Source organism: Rutidosis leptorrhynchoides, chromosome 3 (assembly GCF_046630445.1).
Source record: "Rutidosis leptorrhynchoides isolate AG116_Rl617_1_P2 chromosome 3, CSIRO_AGI_Rlap_v1, whole genome shotgun sequence".
In the NCBI taxonomy this organism is placed as follows: domain Eukaryota; kingdom Viridiplantae; phylum Streptophyta; class Magnoliopsida; order Asterales; family Asteraceae; genus Rutidosis; species Rutidosis leptorrhynchoides.
Window position 1 is genome coordinate 234,859,970 of NC_092335.1, and position 25,768 is coordinate 234,885,737.

At 35.2% G+C, this 25,768-nt stretch overlaps 1 protein-coding gene across 2 annotated transcripts; it reads left to right on the forward strand.

Moving 5' to 3' along the window:
- The first annotated feature begins 18,435 nt into the window (after nucleotides 1–18,435).
- Nucleotides 18,436–20,947, forward strand: LOC139897283 (Golgi SNAP receptor complex member 1-2-like). Of its 2 annotated transcripts, none has more exons than XM_071879981.1 (6): nucleotides 18,436–18,674; nucleotides 18,931–19,118; nucleotides 20,024–20,113; nucleotides 20,214–20,285; nucleotides 20,381–20,510; nucleotides 20,604–20,947. In XM_071879981.1, exons 1-6 carry the CDS (start codon nucleotides 18,560–18,562, stop codon nucleotides 20,699–20,701), a joined length of 693 nt encoding a protein of 230 aa, XP_071736082.1. In that variant the 5' UTR covers nucleotides 18,436–18,559; the 3' UTR covers nucleotides 20,702–20,947. The 2 variants fall into 2 exon arrangements, with proteins under 2 accessions (XP_071736082.1, XP_071736081.1); XM_071879980.1 differs by having other exon boundaries at nucleotides 18,437–18,674; nucleotides 18,922–19,118; nucleotides 20,604–20,941.
- The last annotated feature ends 4,821 nt before the right edge of the window (nucleotides 20,948–25,768 follow it).

A 25,768-nucleotide genomic window follows, 5' to 3' on the forward strand; every position in this document is an offset into this window, starting at 1 on the left:
TTGTTGGACCTTAATCATTAGCTTTTAGTGATAATTGATGGTCTTGACCTTAAATGGACGGTTTTGGCATAAATGGGTCATTTAATGCATTTAAGTCATTAAATGCACAAAAGTGTATTGTTGGTGTTTAGTCCAACTAGTTTGTGTGTTGATTGAGTACTTAATGTATTAGGTACTTTGCTTTGAAGCTTGCGGAAGTATAAAACCGTCACCGAAGCGTTAAGGTGAGTGGAATAATTATATATGTATGTATATGATTTATTTGCTTGTGGGGTATGGGTTAAAGTTCGATGTTGATGATATCATATCCTAGAGTATATTGTTTGATTTGATGAGGGCTTAAAGTTCGATGTTGACGATACCTCATGTATGGATTTAAAGTACAATGTTGACGAAGCCATACCACTATTGTAGTGACATCCGATGAGGGTTTAAAGTTCGATGTTGAAGATACCTCATATGTGTGGGTTTTAAGTTCGATGTTGACGATACCATATTAATTGGGACGGATGGGATTTAAGTTCGATGTTGACGATGCCATTCGTAGGGCTAGTCTTGGAATTTGAATACTAATGGATGTTGTGAACATCAATGTTTGTGTATTGTGGTGTAGCATATTATATTGCTTGTGTTATATGCTATTGTTATACTAGCTTGTGTTATCGAGGATTTTAGCGTTATACTTTATGATGGTATGCTAATTATATTGCTAGTATTTATGTGGAAATGGTGTAAGTGATTGCAAGTAAGTGAGTTATATATGTATATGTATAATTATTGTATTCACTAAGCGTTTTGCTTACCCTCTCGTTGTTTACCTTTTTATAGGCTCAGGCGTGGAGAAGGGAAAGGGTATTTGTTTGGACTAGTGATCCCGCTTTGTGTTGATAGGAGATGCTTTTTGGGACGTTTAGCGTTTGAAGTTTGACCAAGAGTTGGGTAGTTTAACCCCCAAACATCATGCTCTAGTGCCGTTTGGAATCTAAACTAATTTGGTCGAAACTTATATTTTGTACGAAACTCGTTATTCGGGACGATGTGGGCTCGGTGTCGTAAAACTTGTTTTATTATTGGAACGTGTTAGTTTTAACTATTATAATGTGTTGTGAAAAGCATTTCGTCTAAAAGTGTCGGGAAGTGGGAGATCTTTAAGCGAAAAATGGCAAAACCGGACAGAAGCTGCCAGGCAGCCTGCGCGCCGCGCACAGGTTGGGCTGTGTGCCGCGCACCCAGTCTGGGCAGTGCAGTTTTAAAAAAAAATTATGGTCTGTTTTAAGTTGGTTGACGGGTTGGGTTGTTACAAAAATGGTAGAAACAACAGTGAAAGGGACCAGAGGAAAAGGTTGATGCAATTTCTAATGGGCTTAGATGAATGCTATTCTAATGTCAGAGGTCAAATCTTGCTAATGAATCCACTTCCAATTGTTGCCAAAGCTTATGGCATGGTAAGGCGGGAGGAGAAACAAAAGGAAAATTCCACACCTAAATCCATCACATCTGTTGCGTTATCTGCTTATAACAGCAACTACAGGAACAACAACAACACTAATTCAAGATGGAATGCAACCAAATTCACACCAACATAGAGGAAAAGTAGCTTCAAGAAAGGAGTCTTTTGTGACAACCGTGGGTTTGAAGGTCATTTAAAGGTTGAATGTTATAAATTGGTTGGCTATCCCATTGGGCATCCACTCCATGGCAAGTTTCCAGCAAACAACAAGGTTAACCAGCCTTCTACACAAACCACAAGGAAGGTCAACATGGTGGTAGGCAATGAATCCTTCAACAACATGGACTTGGCAGTGGAGGCTAGAATGGATCAACTCCAAAACCAGCTCAATCAAGTACTCATCATGCTCCAAACTTCTCAAAAAAACTCAGAAAATGGTATGAATCCTCCACAAGGTAATCAGAGAACCATTGCTTCTCATATCAATAGTCAAAAGTACAGGTTTATTACTTCCATAATTTCTCATTGAAAGATGTTTGGATTGTTGATAGTGGAGCCACTGACCATGTCTCCACCTCCTTAACCTACATGCATAACATTCAAACCTATACTACACCTATCTTTGTCACACTACCAAATGGACCCAACACAACAGTCACCAATTATGGCTCAGTTACAATTAATCCTAACATCACCCTCCATGAAGTCTTATACATTCCCACCTTTGCTTACAATCTCTTATCTGTAAGCAAATTAGGTACACATCTCCCACTTTCTGTTCTATTTACACCACTATCCTGTCATTTTTAGGATCACAACAAACAGATTGCTCATGGCACCCTCTGTAATGGCTTGTATACCATCAAACAGGACAAAACAGCACATACTCACACCATCAACAACATCTCTACAACTCCAACCATCAACAATGAGGAAGCTAATCTTTGGCATTCTAGATTAAGTCATCCTTCTATACATGTAATGAAACAAATTAAAAGCATTCCTTCTGTAACAAAGTGCAATGACACCATAAACACTTGTAATATCTTCCCTTTATCAAAGCAACATGCTTTACCTTTCCCTGTTAGTCTCTCTCATGCTAAATCTTTATTTGCTTTGATTCATATTGATGTATGGGGTCCGTACAAACATTGTATAATGAATAACTGCAAATATTTTCTCACAATTGTGGATGACTATTCTAGGGCAACCTGGACATATATCATTCCTAGCAAACACCATGCTATCACCCAAATCAAAACCTTCCATGCATACATTCAAAATAAATTCAACACCACAATTCAAACCATTAGAACAGACAGTGGAACTGAATTCACCAATTCTAACCTAACAGAATTCTTTAATCAACATGGTATTACACATCAAACCTCATGTCCTTACACTCCCTAACAAAATGCAAGAGTAGAAAGAAAACACAAACAACTTTTAGAGGTTGCTAGAGCTATAAGATTTCAATCTCACATACCTATCCATCTTTGGGGTTATTGCATACAAACTGCCACATATCTTATCAATAGATTACCCTTAAAACGCTTACAAAATAAGAGTCCTTATGAGCTTGTTTACAGCACACCACCAGACCTAACACATCTCAAAATCATAGGTTGCTTAGCCAATGCCCATCAACATTCCACACACAAGTTTGCAGCTAAGTCCATACCATCTGTTCTACTAGGCTATCCACTTACCCAAAAGGGTTACTGAAAGGACCCGTCCTAATCCATCTGGACGAAGTCACCAACAACTGGTTCCATTGCGATGGTCGACTCCAAGTACTGTCTTTAAAATGAGCAAATGCACAGCGGAATGTTTCTTTTATACCTGAGAATAAACATGCTTTCAAGTGTCAACCAAAAGGTTGGTGAGTTCATTAGTTTAACATAAATAATCATTTCATAATTTTTAATAGACCACAAGATTTCATATTTCCATTTCATAAACATACGTCCCATGCATAGAGACAAAAATATCATTCATATGGATTGAACACCTGGTAACCGACATTCACAATATGCATATAAGAATATCCCCATCATTCCGGGATCCTCCTTCGGACATGATATAAATTTCGAAGTACTAAAGCATCCGGTACTTTGGATGGGGCTTGTTGGGCCCGATAGATCTATCTTTAGAGTTCGCGTCAATTAGGGTTTCTGTTCCCTAATTCTTAGATTACCAGACTATAAAGGAGCATATTCGATTTCGATCATTCAACCATATAATGTAGTTTCAATTACTTGTGTCTATTTCGTAAAACATTTATAAAAGCAGCGCATGTATTCTCAGTCCCAAAAATATATATTGCAAAAGCATTTAAAAAGGGAATAATGAAACTCACCTAATGTATTTTATAGTAAAAATACATATAACGACATTGAACAACTAAACAATGCAAGGTTGGCCTCGGATTCACGAACCTATATCATTCATATGTATATTAATACATATATTTGTAATCGAACAATTTCATATATTATATATATATTTTATTTGTGTATATATTCAAAAAGGTTAATATTTATATGATTTTATTAATATATATCACTTATTATTTAAAAAAAATACCTAATTTGTTATATATAAATATTTATATATAGATTGTTAATATGATTAATACATATTTATATGTAATATCACTTTTAAGTATAGTTTTGTATAAATAATATTTATCTGGTAAAATAACGCTTATAGCAGTAATAAAAATCGTATTTGGTTATGATGATAACAATACTTGTAAAAACTAAATCATAAGTTTTCTACTAATGATAATAATAATGATAATTGTAATAATAATAATAACTATATTATTTATAATAATACTTTTACTACTAATAATAATAATAATAATAATAATAATAATAATAATAATAATAATAATAATAATAATAGTCATAATATTTAATAATAATACTAATACTTAATAATAACATAACAATAATAATAATAATAATAACAATGAAGATAAAAATAATAATAATAATGAAGATAGTAAAACTACCTCAAGGATAAAGCCTTTTATAAAAGCAAAATGTCCCAAGTCAAGCTCGAACTTGCGACCTCTCAGATAAACCAACTATGCCTAATCATCTGTCTGAATCTTAACTTTCTGTTTTAATATCCAATATAATTTACATAACCCATCTTCTATGTCAGGCCTGAATAGCCCAACAGAAAATCCTAGACTTTGGACCTCGGCCCAATAATTAAAATAGTCCACGACCCAAATTCCTTCGGCCCACCAGCGTTTTCACAAACCCAACGTACCAATTGGTGATCTATGGCCCGATACATAAAAAGTTTGATAACTTAAATCGAGAAAAAAAAAATGCCTGTTAGTACATGGGATTAGTGCTCCATTATTTTATGTTATTATCAATTCCCTTTCATTATCACCTTTAATTATCAATCATCATCAACTTTATTTATCATCAGCATCTTAATCACAGCAATAGTATCGGTAATAATGAGTAGCAAAAAAAATAAAAAAAAAATAAGAAGAGTTACGGTTTTGATCTTGCTTAAACACTAAATTGAAACGAAACAGTAGCAACAATAAAAGTATTCGAACAAGGAACATGAACATTCAGCAGCTCACGATGGTTGTTTTTGGGTTCGGTTGGAACAAGATAGTTGTTAGTGGTGGTGATGAAATGGGTTTCGATTTACATGGGTTCGACAATGATGATGAAGCTTACGGTTGAACCGATGATGGTGGGTTTAATGGTTGTTGAGATTTTGATGGGTTGATCGTGATGAATTCGAAAATGATGATCATGGTGGCTTATCGATGTCGATTGAATGGGTTTGAAGTGGGTTGATGATGCCTCGCATAGTAGTGATAATAGGGTCGTTCAATGCTAGTTGTAACAAAAAAAAAATAAATAGAAAATTGAAATGGGTTTCAAGTTTAGTACCATACGAAGCAGGTTGTAGAAACCATGGTAATGGAGGTGGGTTTATATGGCTTGTTGTTGCAAGGAGGATACGCACATCATGGGGGTGTTTAGGTTTGATCTTGTTTAACAGAAAAAGGGAAACACCATTGGTGATATGGGTGGTGGTTTGGTGTTTTTGGTTAGTAACAGTATCCTATACGAGTAACAAGGCTAACGAGCAGTAACATTGTTTATGTTTGTGTGATCGAACAACAACACACATAAAATAACAAGTAGCAAGTATTTTAAATGGGTTTTTGATGGTAGTAAGGAGGTGGTGTATTGAGGTGGCGATTATTGGGATTCCATTAGAAACAGAAAACGAAATTTACAATGATGATGGTGGTGGTTCATTGTTTATGGTGGCCGTGGTTGTCGGTGAAGATTGTAGTTCGAAAGTTGTTGTCTAGAATGACAGATAACAAGAATGAAGATGAAAGATGTTTTCCATTCTTGCATATCTATCTGTATTATATATCTATATAATAAATATTTATTATGTATATTAGATGTACTAGTGGATGAGAGAAAAAAAAATAAATATCAAACACAGTAAGTCAAATAGATAGCATCCTTCAATTTTTGGAATCACATAGTCGACATTAATTTAATATACAGTAATATGTCATGCTCCAATGTTTAAATAGAAGAGAAGATAGATAGATAGAATTAGTTATAGATAGATACAGATAATCATAACAAGAGGTATCAAACGTAGAAAGGGAAAGGTGGTTTGTTATAATCGAATAAGCCTCTGAATATAGCTATCACAGGTGATTTGGTAGGAAACAAGAAAGATTCAATAAGAAACGAAATAAAAGTAGATGGGATGGAAAACTGATTTCCTAAATATCTATATCCATCTATTTTATTTAATTAATATTAATAATTAATAATAAATATATTAATAATAATATTGATAATATAATTAATAATAATAAATACTAATAATAATAAAAATAGAAATAATAATAGTACTAATAATAATGTTAATGATAATGATACTATGTTGTATCTTATTTTACATAGTTAAATCTAATGTTTAAATTATATTTTATAATTTCAAATTATTATATATATTTACAGTTATACGTCTACGTATTTATTTACAACAATCGTTCGTGAATCGTCGAGGTTTGGTCGAGGTTAAATGAATGTATGAACATAGTTCAAAGTTTTTAGGATTTCAACATTACAGAATCTGCTTATCGTGTCAAAATCAAATAAAGATTAAGTTTAAATTTAGTCGGAAATTCTCGGGTCGTCACAGTACCTACCCGTTAAAGAAATTTCGTCCCGAAATTTGAGTGAGGTCGTTATGGCTAACAATAAATATGTTTTCCTGACGGATATGAGCTGATAAATAGAGTTTTCATCTTTACCGAATAATACAGATAAAATAATTAGATTATTCGAAGAGCACGAATGAAACTATCATGAGAGAGGTCCCAACGGGCATCGTCCACCTTCGCCCAAAAACTTGCCTAAATTTTTAGCCGTTAGTAAAATAATAAAAAAAAAATTCAACGGTTATCCCAACGGTCACTTTTACACTATAAAAATAAATAAAATAAAAAAAAAAAAAAAAAACACCAACCATATACTTCATTTTATACACTCAAATATATATTTCTTTTATATTTCCACCTTTCTCAAAATCAAAATCAAACACTCCCAAACTGCAAAATGTTACTACTTCCCCCAATGATTGTTTCATTCGATGTTCATTACGGAGGTGATTTTCGTAATCAAATAAAGGAATATGAGTGGGGCGACAGTATTTCGTTTGAAGATATCGACATTCGTGATGTTGGTTTACAAGACTTGCTATCCTTTCTGAAGGAAAAAGTTCCGTGTGAATTCACGTCTGTGTTCTTTTATAAAGACGATTATGATGCGAATTGTAGGGCAAGTTTTCTGTGTACCGATGATCAATGGTACTTTATAAAAGATACCATTGAAGATCGCGGTAAACGCATTTCTTTGTATGCGGTTCTTGAAGATGAAGAGACGTTAGGTTATCGTTACCTTGATGAATCAGCTGAAGTAGCAGTTGAGGCATCGAGAGAAACACCGATGTCTCCAGAGTACCTCACGGATGGTGAAATGACTGGTGAACGTTACTTTGCAGATGACAATTGACGACGATGAGTAGTTTGATTGTAATCTTTTAATTTTCAATTGTCATGATGTTTTAATTTTTAATTATTGTAATTTCAGTGTTGTTGTCGAGTTTTATATCTTCCTTTATGTTTCGGAGCTCTTCGTCTTTTTAATCTCCTCTCGATCTCTAGTAAAACGAATAATGGTCTAGAATTTGTAAGTATGGAGTTTCGAATGAATTTAATGTTATAATCAAGAAAGAACGTAATAGCACGATTTGATTCATCAAATTACCAGAATCATTGGGAATAGAGCTATCAAGAATATACTTTCTTGATATGTTCAGAAGTTAATTAGAATGAAAGAGTTATGTAACATGACACATGATGGTGGTATGATCTACTGTGAACCATCATGTTCCATTAGAACTCAGCATGACTTACTGTAATATAATCACGTTGATCAAGTGTCATTATATTATACTAACTCATGCATCAGTTCCCAACATTACTTCAATAACATTCATATTTTAAGCTCGAAAGTTTACAGAATATAGAAACTAACAGTTTCTATATGATGCAACACTGATTGCACAAAAAAAATAAATGGTTTCAGATAAGAATAGTTATGAAAATATCTTCAGAAATATGGAGGATATTTATAAATGGATATACGATGATATCTTGGAATTTCTAATATAGATGAATGATGAAGGAGATTTATCCGTAAGGGTTTAGATTCGGAAGCAAGGTATTCGCTAAAGATTTCATCAGAAACAGAATCATTTGGATTCTTTGAAGTCAAACTTATTCCTTGTGATTTGTCCACGGCTTCCTTCATAGTTTCGCATGATCCGCTTTTCGGTACTAAATTTTCTATTGAATGTTTCCCATATAATGTTACACAGGAAACACGAAGAGGTATATAATTTCGGACGAGAATATTTATGAAAATATCCTTAGAAATATCGAAGATATTGATGATGATATTTTGGAATTTCTAAGTTCGATGGTTGATGGAGAAAGATTTTTTTTTTTTTTTCGCAAGATTTTAACATGACTTCGGAGCAAGATATTCTCTAAAGATTTCAACGGATCTAGATTTATCTGGGTTCTATGAATTTAAGGTATGTTACTTGTATTTCTCCTTGGTTTCCTTTATAGTTAGCTCAATCCGCTTTCCAGTTCCAACTTTTCTGAGCTTTTCCAACATACTAATCTTTATCATCAAACTTTCGATGATTATGGTCGTTTACGGTTATCTACAGTTTCTGCTGCTTCATTCAGCTTTTTCAACATTCAGAGTATTGATTTGTGACTGAGTGCTTTTCAGAATTTCAGAATGAGAGATCATAATTCTAAGAGATAAATGTCATATATATAACTGTTGATGTAGATATACTGTGAGTTTTCAAAGTACTGATTGTTGATTCCCAGTAATTGTTATGGCAGTTCTCGTTATAAGATGCGGATGAGTATATGATAGGGTTTCAATGAATAACTATAATGATTTATCAGAGAGATTTAAGCCAAAAAGCAACGAGGTTGCTGGTACGTCTGCTGGTAATATGGTGGAATATAAAAGAATTCTCCGGTATCAAGAGGGTAATTGTATATATCAGGATTATAGTAAGGTTACTTCGAATGAAAAGTCGAAGTTGACCTGCTAGAGCTGTGACAAAATTGGCTACTTTGGAAAGGGATTACAAAGTTATTTTCGATAATAACAATGTCAAAGGAGCTAGCACAAATACGTGTTATATGTTTACTCAGGTTCCGAATGTTTTCAGGTGTATAACTATATGCATAAATCTTTCCTTCTGTAGATGAAGTGTCGTTGGTTCATCCTCTCGATTGAGGTGTTTTCAAGAATCATGAAAGGTTTGTACGCAGAATTTGATTGTCGAGATACAAATGAGGTTTAAGATGAAATCAAGTGGCAAACTTGAAGAATTGTTTAGTTTCATATGTTATAGTCAATATTTTAATTCATTTTAATTTTCCAATGTTATTAGTCTACAGTCGATAGTCCACAGTTGACAGTCCAATAATTCATTTTCATATATAATATTCGAATTAATTAATACGTATCGTGACCCGTATACGTCTCAGACTCGATCACAACTCAAATTATATATATTATTGTAGAATCAACCTCAACCCTGTATAGAGAACTCAATCATTACTGCATATAGAGTGTCTATGGTTATCCCAAATAATATATATAAATGCGTTGATATGATATGTCAAAACCTTGTATACGTGTCCCGATATTTAAGGTGCGAAAAATAAATACAGAAATTAAATGACAATAAATAAAGTGCGTCAAGTAAATAACAGAAATTAAATGACGTTAAATAAAATTGCGAGAATTAAAATTGCGATAATTAAATTGCGATAAATAAAATGTAATATGGAATTAACAGTTAGCTAGGAACAGTTAGCTAGAATTTGGTTAGCGTGGTTTCTTAACAAAATTTCATATTGTCAATTAGTCTTTTTCTAATCAATTTTTATTGTGTCCATTATTTCTTCATTATGCCACTTGTTGGATTCTGATATGTCAAAATCCAAATTTAAAATTGAATGAAAATGGTTATTCTGCGGTGAACAGATACGTATCTCTGTAGATGTAAATAGGATAGTAAATGACTGTTGAATCAGCTTCAAAGAATGTACAGTGTAACTTATTAAAGTGAAATTTAAATGTTCCTCGGGTATTACCTACCCGTTAAAATATTTTCACCATTAACAGTTTGTACAAGAGAATTTTTAATTACAGTCTTTATGAAACAATATATATACATATATATTTTCTTCAGACGTAATCATGGATTTAATGAGTCAATGCCATATTAAACTCATTAGGCTTACGGCTAGAACTAGAGTACATAATATCTAAAACATTAGTGATTACGTAATCGCCATGATGGACGAAGATAATCGATGTAGAACGATACGTAGAACGATGATTATACTCGAGGTACATAATAAGATGTTGAGGCATGGATTATTGATGGTACTGGTGCTGTTACTGATGGTACTGTTGGTGCCGGTGATGTTGTTGAAGCTGGTACATTTTGCACCACATTCTCCGAATTGATTATTCGAGCGCGAAGTTCGTTGACTTATTACTCCAGGATGATTGTCGGTCGGAACGAGCGGATGAATAAGGTTCAGAATTTTGGATAGAATATAATCTTGTCGAATTACCCTGAAAATGAGACTGAAAATGGTGTCTCGAACAGGTTCGCCGGTAAACGCTTCAGGTTCATTGTCAAGAGGTGAATCCGGTTGGTGGAAGGGATTGCCTCCTGCGCGTTTCCATTAATTAAGTCGACTACGAACCCATCAGATGAATTGATAATGGCTGATTGGTTGATTCATGCCGATGACGCTGTTTTCGGATCTTAAGTGAACATTTATGTCGGAATAGCTGTCGGAATAACTATCAGAATAGCTATCGGAATATGAGGGGCTCGAACAGGTTGCAGGATTCTTCTTGTATGATCAGATGAAGGATTTTTGATAAGAAATAGATTATGGGATGTAGATTAGTACCCTGCAATACATAATTTACATATGCATATATAATACTAAAATCCCATAAGTTACGGAGGAATCTACGGAAGTTGTCAAGCAAAGTTACAGTAACAGATACGCTAAGATATGAAGTAGCAGATACGCTAAGATATGAATTTTGTCTATACACTATTCATGCAGTCAATGCAGTAAAACGTGTCTAGACTAAGAATGATAAGCAAGTGATTCTCTAAGAATGATAAGCAGATAATTTTTGACACAAAATGATAAGCAAAACTTTTGACATGCAGACACGGTCGAAGTCCAGACTCACTAATGCATCTTAATGACTATTAGTTAGACACACTAATGCAAGACCTGGTTCGCTAAGACCACCGCTCTGATACCAACTGAAAGGACCCGTCCTAATCCATCTGGACGAAGTCACCAACAACTGGTTCCATTGCGATGGTCGACTCCAAGTACTGTCTTTAAAATGAGCAAATGCACAGCGGAATGTTTCTTTTATACCTGAGAATAAACATGCTTTCAAGTGTCAACCAAAAGGTTGGTGAGTTCATTAGTTTAACATAAATAATCATTTCATAATTTTTAATAGACCACAAGATTTCATATTTCCATTTCATAAACATACGTCCCATGCATAGAGACAAAAATATCATTCATATGGATTGAACACCTGGTAACCGACATTCACAATATGCATATAAGAATATCCCCATCATTCCGGGATCCTCCTTCGGACATGATATAAATTTCGAAGTACTAAAGCATCCGGTACTTTGGATGGGGCTTGTTGGGCCCGATAGATCTATCTTTAGAGTTCGCGTCAATTAGGGTTTCTGTTCCCTAATTCTTAGATTACCAGACTATAAAGGAGCATATTCGATTTCGATCATTCAACCATATAATGTAGTTTCAATTACTTGTGTCTATTTCGTAAAACATTTATAAAAGCAGCGCATGTATTCTCAGTCCCAAAAATATATATTGCAAAAGCATTTAAAAAGGGAATAATGAAACTCACCTAATGTATTTTGTAGTAAAAATACATATAACGACATTGAACAACTAAACAATGCAAGGTTGGCCTCGGATTCACGAACCTATATCATTCATATGTATATTAATACATATATTTGTAATCGAACAATTTCATATATTATATATATATTTTATTTGTGTATATATTCAAAAAGGTTAATATTTATATGATTTTATTAATATATATCACTTATTATTTAAAAAAAATACCTAATTTGTTATATATAAATATTTATATATAGATTGTTAATATGATTAATACATATTTATATGTAATATCACTTTTAAGTATAGTTTTGTATAAATAATATTTATCTGGTAAAATAACGCTTATAGCAGTAATAAAAATCGTATTTGGTTATGATGATAACAATACTTGTAAAAACTAAATCATAAGTTTTCTACTAATGATAATAATAATGATAATTGTAATAATAATAATAACTATATTATTTATAATAATACTTTTACTACTAATAATAATAATAATAATAATAATAATAATAATAATAATAATAATAATAATAGTCATAATATTTAATAATAATACTAATACTTAATAATAACATAACAATAATAATAATAATAATAACAATGAAGATAAAAATAATAATAATAATGAAGATAGTAAAACTACCTCAAGGATAAAGCCTTTTATAAAAGCAAAATGTCCCAAGTCAAGCTCGAACTTGCGACCTCTCAGATAAACCAACTATGCCTAATCATCTGTCTGAATCTTAACTTTCTGTTTTAATATCCAATATAATTTACATAACCCATCTTCTATGTCAGGCCTGAATAGCCCAACAGAAAATCCTAGACTTTGGACCTCGGCCCAATAATTAAAATAGTCCACGACCCAAATTCCTTCGGCCCACCAGCGTTTTCACAAACCCAACGTACCAATTGGTGATCTATGGCCCGATACATAAAAAGTTTGATAACTTAAATCGAGAAAAAAAAAATGCCTGTTAGTACATGGGATTAGTGCTCCATTATTTTATGTTATTATCAATTCCCTTTCATTATCACCTTTAATTATCAATCATCATCAACTTTATTTATCATCAGCATCTTAATCACAGCAATAGTATCGGTAATAATGAGTAGCAAAAAAAATAAAAAAAAAATAAGAAGAGTTACGGTTTTGATCTTGCTTAAACACTAAATTGAAACGAAACAGTAGCAACAATAAAAGTATTCGAACAAGGAACATGAACATTCAGCAGCTCACGATGGTTGTTTTTGGGTTCGGTTGGAACAAGATAGTTGTTAGTGGTGGTGATGAAATGGGTTTCGATTTACATGGGTTCGACAATGATGATGAAGCTTACGGTTGAACCGATGATGGTGGGTTTAATGGTTGTTGAGATTTTGATGGGTTGATCGTGATGAATTCGAAAATGATGATCATGGTGGCTTATCGATGTCGATTGAATGGGTTTGAAGTGGGTTGATGATGCCTCGCATAGTAGTGATAATAGGGTCGTTCAATGCTAGTTGTAACAAAAAAAAAAAATAAATAGAAAATTGAAATGGGTTTCAAGTTTAGTACCATACGAAGCAGGTTGTAGAAACCATGGTAATGGAGGTGGGTTTATATGGCTTGTTGTTGCAAGGAGGATACGCACATCATGGGGGTGTTTAGGTTTGATCTTGTTTAACAGAAAAAGGGAAACACCATTGGTGATATGGGTGGTGGTTTGGTGTTTTTGGTTAGTAACAGTATCCTATACGAGTAACAAGGCTAACGAGCAGTAACATTGTTTATGTTTGTGTGATCGAACAACAACACACATAAAATAACAAGTAGCAAGTATTTTAAATGGGTTTTTGATGGTAGTAAGGAGGTGGTGTATTGAGGTGGCGATTTTTGGGATTCCATTAGAAACAGAAAACGAAATTTACAATGATGATGGTGGTGGTTCATTGTTTATGGTGGCCGTGGTTGTCGGTGAAGATTGTAGTTCGAAAGTTGTTGTCTAGAATGACAGATAACAAGAATGAAGATGAAAGATGTTTTCCATTCTTGCATATCTATCTGTATTATATATCTATATAATAAATATTTATTATGTATATTAGATGTACTAGTGGATGAGAGAAAAAAAAATAAATATCAAACACAGTAAGTCAAATAGATAGCATCCTTCAATTTTTGGAATCACATAGTCGACATTAATTTAATATACAGTAATATGTCATGCTCCAATGTTTAAATAGAAGAGAAGATAGATAGATAGAATTAGTTATAGATAGATACAGATAATCATAACAAGAGGTATCAAACGTAGAAAGGGAAAGGTGGTTTGTTATAATCGAATAAGCCTCTGAATATAGCTATCACAGGTGATTTGGTAGGAAACAAGAAAGATTCAATAAGAAACGAAATAAAAGTAGATGGGATGGAAAACTGATTTCCTAAATATCTATATCCATCTATTTTATTTAATTAATATTAATAATTAATAATAAATATATTAATAATAATATTGATAATATAATTAATAATAATAAATACTAATAATAATAAAAATAGAAATAATAATAGTACTAATAATAATGTTAATGATAATGATACTATGTTGTATCTTATTTTACATAGTTAAATCTAATGTTTAAATTATATTTTATAATTTCAAATTATTATATATATTTACAGTTATACGTCTACGTATTTATTTACAACAATCGTTCGTGAATCGTCGAGGTTTGGTCGAGGTTAAATGAATGTATGAACATAGTTCAAAGTTTTTAGGATTTCAACATTACAGAATCTGCTTATCGTGTCAAAATCAAATAAAGATTAAGTTTAAATTTAGTCGGAAATTCTCGGGTCGTCACAGTTACATTCTCTACAATCTCCTTACACACAAAATCTTTGTTACAAGAGATATAACTTTCAATGAAAAAGTCTTTCCATTCAAACTCAACCAATCATGTCAATCATACTCTAACCCTACATTGTCTACAAGTTCTACTCAAACTCAATCTGACAACACATCTACAACCTATCAAATCCCACTGCAGTCACCAACCATATCAACACCTTCCACTACTTCCACACCCACCAACAACACACCAGAAAACCAACACCTAACAGAATCAACTGAATCCACACCTCCACATCACCATACAGAATCTCAGGACACAACTCAAACTACACAATCTCTACCTCAACCAACTACAACTCCACAACCTTTAAACCCTAGAAGATCCAACAGAACACATAATCCACCCATCAAACTTAAAGATTATCAATGTCAAATCCCACAAATCAGTTAATTCCATATCCAAATTCCAATATTCCAAATACATAAATTACACCAACATTCACACACCACCCACCAGAAAACTCATTTGTACAATCAACTCCTTAATAGAACCACACACATACAATCAAGCATCCAAGAATGAGAAATGGAAAGAATCAATGAACATTGAACTTAAGGCTCTTGAAAACAATGACACTTGGGAGATCACAACTCTGCCACCTAATAAATCTGTGGTTGGCAACAAATGGGTTTATAGAATCAAACTCAAAGCTGATGGATCTGTAGAAAGATATAAGGCAAGTTTAGTAGCAAAAGGATACACTCAGCAAGAAGGATTGGATTACAAAGAAACCTTTGCTCCAGTTGCAAAAATGGTTACCATTAGGGTTCTTCTAGCCACAGCAGTACATCACAACTGGCATGTTGAACAATTAGATGTCATTAATGCTTTTCAACATGGTGATTTACATGAAGAAGTTTATATGCAAATCCCTCAAGGTTCTAACCAACAAGTTCCACCCAATTCAATCTGCAGGCTAAAGAAATCATTATATGGACTCAAGCAGGCAAATAGACAATGGTTCAACAAACTCACTGAATTCTTACTCAACTTTGGATTCAAACAAAGTTATGCTGATACATCTCTCCTTACTTATCATCATGGTTCAATCTTTCTATATGTAGTCATCTATGTAGATGATCTTATACTCACAGGCAATGACAATGCAACAATTAAAGCAGTCAAACACCAACTTGATGAGACCTTCAGCATAAAAGATCTTGGAGCAATTCATTACTATATGGGAATAGAATTTCTCAGAAACACCAATGGTATCACTATGACCCAACAAAATTATGCACTTGAGCATCTAAATTTGGCAGGGGTTTTAGATGACAACCCTTCTAATATCCCACTTGATCCCAACATTAATCTTTTAAACAATGATGGTGAACTCTTACAGGATGCTACACTATACAGGACTTTGGTAGGTAAATTAATTTACCTTATCATTACCAGGCCAGATCTGTCTTATGCTGCACAGGCACTCAGTCAATATAGTCAAAATCCTAGAACAAGACACCTACAAGGTCTTTACAAAGTGCTTAGATACATCAGACTTTGTCCAGGTCAAGGTCTACATTTTCCCAGCTCAACAACACTTACTCTTCAGGCATTCTGTGATAGTGATTGGGCTAAGTGTACCACTTCTAGAAGATCTGTAACAGGCTATTGCATTTACCTGGGTTCATGTCTTATCTCCTGGCAATCTAAGAAACAGAATGTGGTTTCCAAATCCTCCACAGAAGCAGAATACAGGGCACTTACAGATACTACTTGTGAGATTACATGGTTACAGAGTTTGCTTCAAGATCTACGCATATCAAAAACAACTCATGTTCCAATACTCTGTGACAATGCCTCCTCCATTGCCCTAGCAGCCAATCCAGTACAGCATGCTAGGACAAAGCACATTGAAATTGACTGTCATTTTGTAAGGGGCAAAGTTAAAGCAGGTCAAATAGCTACTCATTTCATTCCTTCGCAATCCCAAGTGGCTGATGTCTTCACTAAACCACTCGGCAAGTCACCTTTTCATAGTTGCATCTCTAAGTTTGGCATATGTGATCCATACACATTGCCAACTTGGGGGGGGGGGAGGACGACCAAAGTCAACGGTGCAGTCAAACCTATGGTCAACATGGTCTCCTCTCAATATCTCCAAAGATACAAATACCTTATAACTTGTAATTATATTTAACAAAAGGTAGTTAGTGGATGGTTAGGAGGTTAGAAAAGTTGTTAGTTAGTTAATTGTATTTTGTCTTTTTGTATGGCATATATATAGACGGAGTTTGTACAGTTTTCATGTAAGCTTTTCAATTCAATGAAATTCTATTCAATTTGATCTCTCAGCTTCATAAAATGTTTAGAGTTACATGGATAGATCAATAGAATTTGAGGACAACCATTTATATCAACTAAACAAAATTAAGCACAAACTCCATTCATTTTGTGATTGTGTTCCCTAAGTAACATGAAAATGGTAACTTTTGTGTTCATCGCTAAATTGATAATGATAATAGGTCAATGTCTTCGTTTATATAGTTAATATAATATGATAATATCTAAGTTTATGTATCGTCGGACTTGAGTTTATTTTTTAAGAACGATGAGTTTGTTTGTTTTATAGTTATACTTAGACTTGAGTTAATAATAAATGTAGTGTATATGCAGCATATTTGAATACTGGTAATAGATAAGATAACATTACTAAATTTTTAAGAATTTCACAACTAATGTATAATGATCTTTTTCGAGTGGTTGTGCAATGCACGGGCCTATAAGATGTATTAATAAAAACCAAGGCTAATTACTGTCATATGTTGGGTTGTTTCTCTAACGACTGGTATTTACTCAAGGTCAATTGTAATTGTATGTGGCGCTTTCAAGGTTAAACAATAAAAGAGGGCTGAAGGTACTCATTTTACATACGGATAAACAACTTTGCATTTCAAAAAAAATAACGTCGTCTACAAGGAAGTTTTGCAACGCAGAAGGTCCCGTCGCTTTTGACGAAGCTTATAGAAAGTCGATTACTACATAGAGAGATCCATATACCAGTCATGAGACTTTTCTACTTTGAAGAGTAGTTTCATCCGTAGAAGGGAGGACCTTCTTTTTTTTGATTCTTTGATCGGTATACACGGATGAGATCACAAAGACTATCATTGAAGCAAATGATGGAATAGCTTTGGTTAGAGCAATGTCCTAAATGACTTGACCAAATGATTTGGGGAGGTGATTCTCACACACTACATTTTGATCCATGTACACCTAATTATCTAATCTACCCTTAATTATTATACTTATAATAATAATATAAGTTCAAACTTTCTAGGGGCATAACTGTCAACTTATGAGACAAAAGTGTATAGGGATCAAAAAGTAGTGTGTGTGAGAATCAACCTGATTTGTAGTAAATTTATTTATTAAAAATGATTGTTGAATTTATAAAAATTATTTATTAAAATAATGTGTACAGATTGACTCAAATCAAAGAAAAAAAGATGTACTGTGATAACTAACAGTAAACATAAAGAGTAGGCGAGCAGCAAACTCAGATTCACTTCCATTTCAACTGAATTACAACAATAATAAGCAAAACGGGACCGGATCCGGGCCGGATAATGGATCAGGAATCGGGTTGGGAAGAACTGAGGAAAGAAGCTCGAAAGATCGAAGGAGATCTTGATGTTAAACTCTCTTCGTATGCTAAACTTGGCGTTCGTGTTACTCAAGGAGGTTCAGTTTTCAATTTCAATTATAATCTGATAAAATCTAACTAAACGTTTATATTCGTTGACATTCTTATTATCAAAACCCTAGAATTCTTAATTTTCGAATTTCAGATCAATTTTGACCGCTAACTATATGTATTCGATATCAATTTCATCAAAACACTCCGTGTATGTATACATATGTGTTATGTATGTATTAGTAGTGAAGGTTTGTTGATGTATAGTTAATGAAGATGATGATTTGGGATTAGGTTACGCAGATGCTGAGACGCCAACTTTGGGATCGAATCGTTCATGGAAGTCAATGGAGATGGAGATACAGTCGTTACTTGAGAAGTTATTAGATGTTAATGATTCTATGAGTCGTTGTGCTGCGTCAGCTGCACATACTACTTCAGTGACTCAAAAGCTTGCTAGGCATAGGGATATACTTCATGAGTTTAGTCAGGTTCTTACTTTGCTTGCTCAATCGTTGTGCAGTATGATGTATTTTTTTTTTTTTTTTTTTCCACCTGGAATGTTCAAGCATTATGCTGTTTTCATGGATCATTTGTTTACTTATTGTTTTATAAATGCTCATAACTGAAAGGTGACTTGGTGTTAATTTAACTGTCTTTGCTGCACGAATTGCGATCAACTCATTTGCTGTGTTCATTAAGATTCAAGATATCAAGCGAATTTTTCTAGTTTTTAATCTTACATTTTGATTTCTAGGCTTTTAGCTTTCAGTAAAACTATGAACTTCTGAACTGTTAGTTAATTTGTTGGTTTTGATTTTATACGAATTTCAGCTCTATTACTATATCAAGTTGTAAGTTCATTATCATATCATATCATATAGAAGTTTAAATCACAGTACAATAACTTAAAAATATACATCACTTTGATCTGTCAACTGGTAAATCGAAATGATAATCTAATTTGATAGATATATCGATTGTAAACTGACCGCGCATGAAACTTACAAGCTTGTTATTTGAAGACCTTGTTTTTCCTAAGCTATTCTGTCCAGGGGTGGACCAAAGAAGGGGCAGGGTGCCCACCCAGTGGATTTGCAATTTTTAGTGCAAATTTTTTCGGTTTTTCGATTTTGCCCAAAAAATCTACAAATTTTGCTCAAAAAACTCTATATTTTACCCCAAAACCTCCATATTTTGCCAAAAAAATCCCTACGTTTTAAAGAAAAAATTCGCCCCCGGTAAAAAAATTCCCTGGGTCCGCCACTGATTCTGTCCAACATCAAATTCTATCACCTTATCAGGGTTGACTATATGCTTACTGTATATGTTTTCTCTCTAATTTTTTCTTTTGTTTTTATTTTATTAATAATTGGCTTTTGTATTCATTTTGTAGGAATTCAGACGAATCAAAGGAAACATAAGTGCAATGACGGAGCATGCTGAGCTCCTAAGTTCTGTAAGAGATGATATCAGTGAGTATAAGGTGAGAAATGAATCTTTAAACCTCTATCAAATCTTGTCAATAAATATATGCATTATTATTTTTTGTCATTCTTGAAAAATATAATTTTGAATATATGCAGGCATCTGGGAGCATGTCGCCAAAAATGCAATTACTAAGGGAGCGGGCTGCTATCCATGGAAACATAGCACATGTAACAATTAATTGCCACATCATTTGTTTTTATCATGTAAATAGATCGATCCAAGCTTGCCACTTTTTATTGAACATATATCGTGTTTATTGCAGATGGATGATGTAATAACTCAGGCTCAGACAACAAGAGCAGCATTGGGCTCTCAAAGGGCCATGTTTGGTGATGTTCAAGGAAAGGTTAAACAACTAAGCGACAAGTTTCCTATTGTTCGTGGCCTAATCGGTACTGCTCCTTAACATTTTTCCGTTTTCTAAATTGACACCTCTATTTCGAAATTGATTGAATAAATATCTGTTTTAATCATTTCATTTACAGGCTCTATAAGAAGGAAGAAATCAAGGGATACTCTCATCCTATCTGCTGTTATTGCGGCCTGTACACTGTTTCTCATTATATACTGGCTTTCAAAGTGAAAAAGGTTATGTTATTATTATCATACAAGTGAAAAACGGTGCTGTAATCTAAAGAAATTTTGCCCAATTTGTTATAATGTTCCCTACATGATTGATGATTACAGTTGTTTTTCTTTTTGTTTGTGCAAATCATGCTGTAAGCATCTACACGACTACACTGATCTTGAACCAAGTGTTCACCTGATGTTCGTATATTACTATCTTCTATCGTTTATAAGCAGAGATGACATAACACAAAACTGGATGTAAACTAATGGTGCGTTTGGTTCACAGAATACTACTTGTTGGCTAACTCAATTCACAGTCTCAATCCATCTCTCTGCAGACACAAATCAAATTGTAGACCCTAGTGCAATTAAGCCAAATTCTATGAAAATTAATCTTATGACTTTAGTGAAGACCTAAATTCAATCTTCAATGATTGCAATTTTGGGGCTTGTCTTTAAAAAAAAATTAAGAGTTCTTTAGAACATTTTTATTAAATCATTTCAAATTATACATATTAAATTTTAATCAAGTTCACACACCATCTATGTTAAGAAGATAACAATAGTACTACTAAATACTAGTGCAATTAAGTTACTATACATGATCTTTTGATTGAGCGTAGTGGAAGGATTTATTGTGACAGTGAGGATCTCTCGTGTGAAGGTTTCTGTAAGTCGTGGTATGTTCTAAATAGGAAGGTTCCTAGGGATCTATTCGAAGGCGTGAATTTGCGATCAAGAAGGAATGTTGCATCTACCTCGGGATCTTTTAAACTCGTGGATCATGATGAAGATTTGGAGTATGGGGACGCCATTCAAAACTTGTTTATGGCGGGCAAGATAGATAACAAGAGTGGTTTTACGGACTCGGAAAATTGCGTTTCTTCGGGGTTGACAAATCATGGTATGACCGCTGAGGCTTTTGCGGCTTTTGATAATATGATGACGCGTATGGCCGAGAGTGAACCGGTTTCGGTAAATCTTATTAATGCTAGTGAAATCCCACGTCCGTCAACTACGAACAAGAATAAGCAAAAGCGTAAGGAGAGAGTGGTTCAAGGTGCCGAAATGGCTAAATTCGGCGTATTCATTAAAGACATTTGAGTTCTTTTTATCGGTATCATGTTTCTTGTTTCGTTGTAATCTTTAGAGTTGTAATCCATTGTATCGTCTAACATTAGTTTTGGATTGGTTTCGGTTTAGCTTAGGTGAGACTCGGTATAGATAGTTCGTTGGTAGCCGTTTTCTAGGTACGAGCCTCACCGGGGTCCTCTTTTGTACTTCTTGTTGAATTCGTTTTCTTTTCGAAAACGTTTTCCGTTTTATATAAGTTCTAGTTATTTCGCCGAAGAAAAAAAAAATAAGGCTATTGATCTTACGGTATCTTGGTGACTCTTTCAACCATGAGGTTGAGGGTTCTGCTATGAACATGTTTGTAATTTATTGAAATATTTGTCGAATGGGTATGTGAATTTGTCTTAAAAAAAGCATAGATGATTTTTACCCTAAAATTACATTATCGAATCCATCTAAATTAAAACTTTGCAAATAATTACAAGATGCAAAACTAATACTCCCTCCGTCCCATTACAAGTGTCCACTTACTTTTTGCACACAATTTTAGGAAATTCCACTAACTTCATTCTCCACCAATCAGAAATCTTCTCTCTCCAGAATAACCTCTTTTCATTGGTTGAAACACAAAGTGGACACTTGAAATGGGACATCCCAAAATAGAAAGGTGGACACTTGTGGTGGGACGGAGGTAGTAACTTGTTACTACATGTAAAAGCATGAAAGTAAGTTTTTTGTGTGTGTCATATATCCACTTTTAATAGAATACGCCTTAACATGTTGTGAACATGTTAATACACAGTTAGATGTATTAGAAATGATGGTGGATATATGAATGCTCTTTTCTCTAAAACGTTACATGGAAGTCTCTGCTTTTACCCCATATTTCTTGCCGCATCCTGTACTTTTTTTTTTACGTGGGTCACCGTACTTTCAAGTTACGTGGGGGTCCCTACTCCCTATCACTAACGTCTGTTACAACGATTCCATTTACTCATGAAAAACCTCATCCTAAACTAGAAAAACTTCCAAAACAAACGGTGTGAAAAACCCCAACCTAAAGTCTTAAAGTCAACAAACAAATAAACAACATACAAGATATAACGAAACATCCATAACACTGTCTTGAACAACACAAATAAAGCAACCCAACTACCAAAGGGCCTTAAGCCCACCGAGAGGCTCGACTAGAAAGAATAGGCAACCCAACTCAAGTCCAAGCAAAACGGTCTTGTCCTCATCTTCCGCAGCCATTAAGATTTGGTGATAACCCTTGTATGCGTCCAGAAAACACTTGTACCTAAATCCCGATAGTGATTCTACCTTCCAGTCTATCTCCGGGAGAGGGTAATTGTCCTTGGGACATGCCTTATTAATATCTTTGAAATCAACGCACATCCTCCAGTTACCGTCAGCCTTTTTTACCAATACAGGATTTGCAACCCATGTCTGATAACGCACTTCCCGCAGAATGCTTGCTTTGACAAGGTTGTCCACCTCTGCGCACAACCAATCACTGCGGTCTAGAGCCATATGCCGCTTCTTTTGCCTAACGGGTGTCAATGATGGATTAACATTTAACTTATGTTCCGCAATATCACGCGGAACCCCAGTCATGTCTGACTCACGCCACGCGAAAACATCTGCGTTTGCGGACAAAATTCCATGCAATTTGGCCTTTGTTTCGGCTGACAAGCCTGCGCCGATTTTAATTCGCTTATCCGGATGCAAGCGATTTGCTATGACTGCACAATTTGCCAGTTGTTCTCCCACGCTAGGAGTGCTTATAGGCGCAACTGAGCCACACAACTCGGTTGTTTGATGTGACGCAACCGTGGCAACGCCTCCTACTGTGGGAAACTTGATCAAACCATGCACTACCGATGGTATGATGTTGAAACGCCGTATGAAGTTTCTCCCTAGCAGTGCGTTATATCGTGAAGTTGAACGAACCACATAAAAATCGACCAATTCATGCCTGATCATCTACGGGTTCCTGTCATCCGCAAGCTCTACCATTAATTCTATTCGGCCTAGCGGCCACGAGTTTTCTCCGGAAAACCCTGATAGCGTAATATCAGGCTGGCGTAACTGCGCTTTGACTTCTGCCGGAAGGAAACGATAACAATGCTCATACATAATATCGACACCGCTGCCAGTGTCAACATGCATGCGCTTAACCTGGATTCCGCAATCAGGGATGCGACACTTGATGATAATGGGCTCATTAATAGAATCAATTGACATTACAGGAGGGAAAGTGATTGTGAGAAGCTCCCAATCTTGGTGATCATTGTACTTCCTCTGCTGGCTGATTTTCTCTGCGTCAACCATGTTAATGGTTAAGTCGGCATTTTTCGCTTTGTCAACTTTCTGCCACGCGAAAGTCTTAGACTTCTAAGCCTCTTCTGCGGCCTTTCCCTTGTCCTTTTTAGGTGGTTTTAGATGATCCAATTTGCCCACGCGAAGCGCCTCCAGAACCCGTTCCATCAAGTTTTTACACCGATTGGTGTCGTGACCATAATCGTCATGAAATTCACAATACTTTGTTTTGTCCCGCTTACCAAATTCCGTAAGCGGAGTTGGGACCGCAAAGGTCGCGCACACCGGTTCGGTTGCCAAAATTTCTTTTGGCGTTTTGGACAAACTTTTAAGCAGCGCATAGTTCTGATTATTGATGCCGCGCTGATTATTGTTTCGATAATTGCCACTTGATTTCCCTTTATCATTCCTGATGGGACCACCGCTAGGATACCTTCCACGAGAGTTGTTACCACGATTTTGATCGCGCGAACGATCATCATCGTCCTTCCTCTCGTTGCGTGAGCTAGCTGTTGGAATGTCATTATCTTCGCCACTCCGCATATAGTCGTGGCATTCATTAAGCGCCTCAGCATAAGTTGTTGGGACTGTATGGCGCAGACGCCTTACCAGTGTTGGATGACGTTCTGAGTTTATACCATGTATGAGTCCGGAAATCTGTTGCTCTGGTTTGAGATCTGGTATACGCAGGCACTCATTAGTATACCTTGTGAGAAATTCGCCCAAAGATTCCTTGGACTTCTGCACGATGTCATGGCATTCAATGTGAGTGCGCTTGCGTGGTCTCTGATTCTGATATTGCAGCAAAAACTTTGTCCGCAGATCCATAAACCCGGAAATACTACCCGCCGGCAACTTATTAAACCACTCACGAGCAATACCCTGTAGTGTCATAGGAAATATCTGACACGCAACCGGATCCACCCAGCCTTGAGTGCGCATTGCGCCTTCGAAACGCTGTAAAAAATCATCTGGATCGGTCAGGCCATTGTAAGTACCCAACGTGCTAGGTATCTTTGGTACTGATGGAAACGGGTATGCGGATATATGCGGAGGAAACTTGTCAAAGGTAGTCGGTAGCTCGAAGGGTGGTTTAACAGGATCCCCTTTCAAGTTTGCAAAGAAACGCTTCATCATGTCCTGAACAAAGTCAGGTTGTGAAAATAAGTGAACCATATCAGGAGGTGCGGCCTGCATGAATTGACTTGCAAGATTTGCCTGCCCTTGAACATTTTGCCAAGGTTGACCCTGCGTCTGCGGATATAACCAAGGCTGCTGCGTTGGAAAAGAGGGATAACTTGAAGACGCAGAGTACACAGGTGGCTGTAAAGGAAGCGAAACCTGTGGCGCAGATATCTGCGAAACTTGAGGATACACACTTAAAAGCCCAACTGTATGCGTTGTGCTTTGCTGCTGCGCTGTTATCGGCGCCCAATGAGAGTTTGCATCTGGGATGATACCAAATCCCCAACTATTAAGTAACGCATGCGCATCCGCAGGAGTTAAAAATTGTGAAACTGGGCGCGGTGGTTGCCAAGGTTGCAACGGTGTAAATGACGAATTCTGCTGAATGCTCTGCGTATGCAGAGGTATTGAAACAGTGGTACTGTAAATAGGTACCTGGCCGCAGCAAACCACATGCGGCCCCGTTGTTCCACCGCTAGTGCCTGCAAAGATGACCCTT

Coding starts and splice junctions, on each gene's coding strand:
- LOC139897283 (XM_071879980.1), top strand. CDS start 18,560: ATGGATCAGGAATCGGGTTGGGAAGAACTGAGGAAAGAAGCTCGAAAG. Junction 18,675..18,921: donor CGTTCGTGTTACTCAAGGAG/GTTCAGTTTTCA, acceptor ATTTGGGATTAG/GTTACGCAGATGCTGAGACG. Junction 20,114..20,213: donor ATGATATCAGTGAGTATAAG/GTGAGAAATGAA, acceptor GAATATATGCAG/GCATCTGGGAGCATGTCGCC.